This window comes from Mastomys coucha, unplaced genomic scaffold, assembly GCF_008632895.1.
Source record: "Mastomys coucha isolate ucsf_1 unplaced genomic scaffold, UCSF_Mcou_1 pScaffold5, whole genome shotgun sequence".
NCBI classification, from domain to species: Eukaryota; Metazoa; Chordata; class Mammalia; order Rodentia; family Muridae; genus Mastomys; species Mastomys coucha.
Genome location: NW_022196911.1, coordinates 90,439,404 through 90,445,384, shown reverse-complemented (window position 1 = coordinate 90,445,384; position 5,981 = coordinate 90,439,404). Strand labels below are relative to the sequence as shown.

Sequence of the window (5,981 nt, the reverse complement as noted above, 5' to 3'; positions counted from 1 at the left end):
CCTCTGCCTCTCAAGTGCTGGGATTAAAGGCATGCACCACCACCTCCTGGCTCTTGCCCTTAATCTTGAAGGTTGCGTCATGGAGAATATGGCAGCATACTGGTCTGGCTGCATCTTGACAAAGGTGTTGTGAGGATCAGTCACAGTCCACCCTGCGTCATCTGTTAGGGTCTCTGGGCCGTCCTCCAGGACAGTGCTCTTGTTCTGACTCAGACAGAACACTGCTTTCTTACGTTTCTTTACTCTCCTCTGGTGCTGATGGCTTGTCCATCATCGACTACCTGAACATGTTGATGGCACATCAGAGACAGCCACACGGGTGGCTGAGTTTCTGTAAGTGAAGGAAAGACAGAGCGGCAGAAGAACCGGGCTTTTGCAGCTGCTACTGCTACTGGACTGTTGGTGTTGTTGGTTTTCGAGAGCCGGTTTCATGTAACCCGGTATAGCATCCAACAAGACGGTGTTGCTGTGGATGGTCTCAGATTTCCGATTCTTCTGTTCCCACCTCCCCAGTGCTGGGATTATAGGTGTGGCCGCCATGCCTGATTCATGTGGTGCTAAAAAAAGATCATCTGAACCCCAAGGCTTTGTATATGTTAGACAAGCACACCAACTAGTCAACTCCACCCTCGGCCCTAAGCAGTGCTTTCTTGATGAAGTTGCACAGGATACCTAGCAGACAATGGCAAGGAGATAGATAATTACAATTATACTAACTCTGCCTTACTCGTTGGAAATAGCGCTCCCAATATGCTACCAATATTGGTTTGTTTGTTTGTTTGGAGGCAGAGCCTCACTGTGTTGCTTGGGCTGACATTAAACTCAAAATCCTCCCGCTTCTGCCTCCCATGAGGTGGAATTTATAGTCCTGCTTGTCTCGATGCCACCCTTTTATCCCTCATACATTTTTACTCGTCTGGAAGGGAGTTTTCTAGAAATTTCAACTATATTTATATAGCCAAGTCCATCTGTTGTTTCCTTGTGACTTTTTCTGCTCGTCTCAGGCTCATCTGTCCATTCCCACACCCAGGGTTTGGCAGTATGTAAGCTGGCTCTGTCCTCCCAGGAAAGGCTGCCGCTGATGGCTGATGGGTAGGTTTCCCCTTGCATCTGAACGCCCCTCCGGTTTCCCATCTTTTTGACTAGGGAGGACTCTGCGCTCTCTTGAGTTCTGGTTTTCCTAGCTGGTGAAGGAGTTGGACCAGCCCCAGGTCCTCCCATTTGCCTCTGGATAGGGGCACCACAGGATGCACTTTCCTGCCTGCTCCATCAGACCGCAGGAATCCAGCTCTCCAAATCTAGGAACATGGTTCTCCGCCCCCTCCTCCAGCCACCCCACCCCCTGAAAGCTCCTGCTCAGACCTGCTTTAGAGTCACAGGAAGCCAAGATCTTCAGTGGCTTCCAGAACCAGGCTAGGAATAGTCAGTCGTGAGGTCGGCCAGCAGCCATGATTCCAGGAGCTCCTAGCCCTGTCATATCTTCTTGGTTAGAGACCCTACTTGGAATGGAGAAGCACTCCAGACCACCAACTCCTCGGCAATCCTGGTGATGGCCACAGCCACCCTCCTGGGAGGAGGCCAGTTACTTAGCAGCTGGGTCCTCTCAGTGAAACCACTCATCCTGTGAGTCTGGATGCGCTCACTGCTGAGAGCAGCGGTAGGGCCTTCCTTACAAAGCTGTTGTAAGGATGACAATGACAGATGCGTGGGTGCTAAGAGCACAGAGCTGTTCCCTGTGTCAGTGGGCATGGCTCACGTGCGGAGGACATCGCTGGCAGTGTTTCCATTGTCATTACAGCTGTAGGGGAGAGAAGGGTTTGCCTCTGCTGTCCTGAGGTTTGTGGGCTGGGGCTGAGAAGTAAACAGATGGTAAGGCGGATTATTAGGAGAAGGCATGCAAAGTGATGCCAGCTGAGTGTAGCACAGGAGAACGCGTAAGGACCTGAAGGCACGAAGACACGGTATAGAATTGGACAAATGTAGTAAATTAGGAAAAATGTCATAAGGCAAAGGGGCATATAGGTTGGCAGGGTGAGCTTGGTGGGGTTAGGTAACGGCGAGCTGGGGGAGGTTTGTACAGGTGTCCTTGGGCTTCACAGTTCCATCCTAGACACTGAGAATGGTGCTACCCTTCTGGGACAAAGGGGACATTTTTCAAATAAGATTATCCATTAAAGACAAGGTCTCATTATATAGCCTTGAATGATCAAGTCTCTAGAGTGTTGGGATTGCAGGTGTATGTCTCTGTGCCTGGCTCCCACAGTCTCCCACGTGCTGAGGCTAAGCCTCAGGACTCATGCAGGCTAGCTAGACAAACATTCTACCACCGAGCTATCTCCCTTAATCCCTCGCCTGCTACTTTTAAGAACAAGGAAGGTCAAAGTGCTCTTCTCGCACCTGCTGTTTTTCGAAGGCCTTTAGATGAAAATAGTCAAGACGACAGAGTAGTAGATTTGGGGGCAGCATGTTAATAACTCGCTCACTGTACACTGAGTGTGCTGGCCCCAGGGAATGCAGCCCTGCTGCTGGGATTCCTGGCGTCTGACAACACACGGATCTGACAACACGCATTTCCCTGACACCAGGGAGCTCAGGGCTCCTGGAAAATTTTTTTCTTCCTGGCTCAGTTGTCTCCTGGGTAGCTGAGAGGGTGTGTGCCACCAGGTGACCTGCAGAGCCTCCAGGCTTCAAGCACCCCTGCTCCCGCCTATGTGACTCCTCATATGCATGTTCCTTCCCTTCCCCCAACAAGTCTGACAGGAATGGCCCGATTTCTCAGGTGGCAGATCCATCCAAGCAGGGACCAACCCCACCTGCCTCCCAGACCCCTGATACCTAAGGTGCCCCCGGTTATGCCTTTCCCTTACCCGAATCTCTGGATTTTCTCTCATCTGTTCCCTTCTAGAGACCTCAGGCCATTTTAACTCAGCCTGGGGCTGCTCTCAAACCTGACCAGCTTACACAGGCCTCAAGTGCTTTGCTGAACTTTCTTGTAATTAAGATCCCAGGGAGAAGGCAGAATCCTGAGGCTTGGCAGCACTGAAGAGAGCTTAAAGGTAGGTGTGGTCTCAGCTTTTGGTCAATAAGGAAGTCACCATGGAGACTCCCCTTCTTCCAGCCTCCTTCAGATTAATAATAATGAACAGTAGGGGCTAGCGAGACAGCTCATAGGTTAAGAGTACACACTGTTCTTCTAGAGGACCTGAGTTGCATTCCCAGCACCCATATCAGGTAACTCACAACTACCTGTAACTACCAGCTCCAGGGAAGTCTGACACGCTCTCCTGGCCCCTACAGGCACCTGCACTCACATGCGCACACCCCCACTCCAAGACATAATTTTTTTTTTCCAAGACAGAGTTTCTCTGTGTAACTCTGGCTGTCCTGGAACTCACTCTGTAGACCAGGCTGGCCTCCAACTCAGAAATCCACTTGCCTCTGCCTCCCAAGTGCTGGGATTAAAGGCATGTGCCATCACTGCCTGGCTTCCAAAACATAATTTAAAACAATCAAACAAATAAAAAGATAGGTGGCCAAGACAGGTAAGAGTTTGAGGCAGCCTGGACTACATGGGGAATACTAGGATATCCAGGGCAACACAGAGAAACCTTGTCTTGACAAAAGTAAGGGCTGAGGCTATAACTTAGAACACAGCCACAGATGGAAACAGAAAATGCATGCTCGAGGGGACATGAGGAAGCTAGACTTGACACATTGTGCCAGAGAAGGCACAATGGGGTGGCGGGTGTGGGGGAGCAGTCTTGCAGTTCCTTGGAGAGTTAAGCACAGGGCTGGGGATGTGGCTCAGTCCACAAAGTACATACCTGTTAAGCTTGTAGCCTGGCTTCAAAGCCCAGCACCTGTAATCCAAGCTCTGGAGAGGTGCAGACAGGAAGAGCAGCTGATCAAGGTCATTCATAGCCACATAATGAGTTCAAGGCTAGTTGATGCTACATTTGAGAATTTACTTCAAAATGAAGAATGAATGAATGAATGAAGTTAAACTTATATTTACCATACAAACTAGCAATTTTATTTTGGGATGTATACCCAAGAGGATGAAAACATACAATTACACAACAGCTTGTGCACAGATGTTCACAGCAGGATTAGTGTAGTAGCCATGACCATCAATGGATGAATGGATAAATAATAAAATGTATTGTATTCATTACAGTGGAATACCATTCAACATTATAGAGAGATAGAAAAGGGGGGGGTATTGAGGTGGGTCAGCCAGGAGAGGCTCTTGCCACCAAGCCTGATGACCTGAGTTCAAGCCCTGGTAGAAGAGAAAATTTAAGTCTTGCAAGTTGTCCTTTGACCTCCTCATATGGCTATGGAATGTATACACACACACACACACACACACACACACACACACATACACACACGATACAATTTTTAAAAAGATGCCTGAGGTATATACTTTGTGGTTGGACCTTGAGCCCATTATAAAAACATAAAAGGTTACATATTGTATGATTTCATATACATGAAATGTCCAGAATAGGTGTATTTGCAGAGACAAAAAGTTGGTGGGTTGTGGGTAGTAGGATGGAGACAGGAATAGGGAATAACTAACAGGTATAAGGTTTCTTCTAAGGTGATGGGAATGTTCTAGAATTGGATAGTGGTAAGGATTATACAGCCTTGTGAATGATCTAAAAAGCACTGAACCATGCACTTGAAAATGAGTTCTATGTCGTATAAAAGGAAAACATTGTTCTAACGGGGTGTGGCCCTGAGATGTTATTTTATTATTATTTTTTAAACTTTTATTTATATGTTTTATGTGTATGGGTGTTTTACCTGCATATATGTCTATGCTCCATGTGTGCCTGGTGCCCTTGGAAGTCAGAAGAGGGTGTCAGATTCACTGGAACTGGAGTTAAAGATGCTATAAGCTGCCACTTGGGTGCTGGGAATTGAACCTGGGTCCTCCAGAAGAGCAGCCAGTGCTCTTAACTGCTGAGCCATCTCTCCAGTTCCTTATTATTTTTTAAAGATTTACTTTTGATCTTTGTGTGCATGTGTGAGCACACATGAGTTGGTGTGCTATGTGTGTGCAGGAGCCAGCGGAAGCCAGAGGAGGGACTCAGGTCCCCTGGAAGTGGACTTACAGTCTCTTATTGTGCCTTGTGGATGCTAGGCATCACCAGTATGTGCTCTTAAATGCTGAGCCATGTCTCCAGGCCTAAAATTATTTTATCGTATTTATTTTGAGACAGGGGACCATGTGGCCCAAGCTGACCCTGAACTGGTTATATAGTTAAGAATGACTGTGAAATCCTGCGACTCCAATACGGAGATCAAAGGCCTACAGCAACCGTGCCTGGCTTCTTGTGATGGTTCTTGTTACTGCCATGACAAATGACCACACAGTGCCTCAGCTAACAATCAGAGGTCAGAGGTCTGGAGTGGTTTAACTCAAGTTGCCACTGAGTTGTATTTCTCTGTGTTCTAGGGGCTCTAGGAAGAACCTGTTCTGGCCTATTTCAACTTCAGTCTGTGACTTTTCCTGGCTCTGGGCTGCCAACACATGATGGCATACCCCACCATACCCCACCCCCTACCCCCGACCCTGGCTCTTCTCCCTCCCTCTTTAGTGAGTTTCTGATTAAAGGGGTCAATGGATAATCTGAGATAATCTTCAGATCTCAAGATTCTTAATCACATCCGACAAGTCCCTTTTGCCATATAAGGGAACACATTTCACAGCTTCCTGCAATTACCACGGGCACATCTCTGGGAAGTCTACCAAGCTGCTTAAAAGCGAAGTTATCTAGTGGATTTGAGTGTTCTGGGCCTTAACTGTAATCCCTTTCATCTGTACAGGGTTTAGAATCCTTCTGTATGACACTTTTTTTTCTCCTTGAATTGATCCTAGAAAATCGATGTAGTAAGTGCTGAGCCCACACTGTAAGAGAGAGTGCAGCACTCAGAAGAGGCACCGAGGCAGGCTGCACAGACACGAAGGG

The 5,981-nt window shown here is 47.8% G+C and overlaps 1 protein-coding gene across 4 annotated transcripts in view; it reads left to right on the top strand.

Moving 5' to 3' along the window:
* The window catches only part of Rsad1 (radical S-adenosyl methionine domain containing 1), a 19,524-nt gene extending 13,879 nt beyond the window's left edge, over positions 1-5,645 (top strand). For all 4 annotated transcript variants that reach the window (XM_031353882.1, XM_031353881.1, XM_031353880.1 and 1 more), the window contains 2 exons: positions 2,906-3,056; positions 5,468-5,645. Coding sequence is in view for 1 of the 4 variants with exons in the window: in XM_031353881.1 (XP_031209741.1) it covers positions 2,906-2,924 (19 nt within the window). In the remaining 3 variants the exon portion in view is untranslated. The remainder of the gene's footprint in view (positions 1-2,905; positions 3,057-5,467) is intronic.
* The last annotated feature ends 336 nt before the right edge of the window (positions 5,646-5,981 follow it).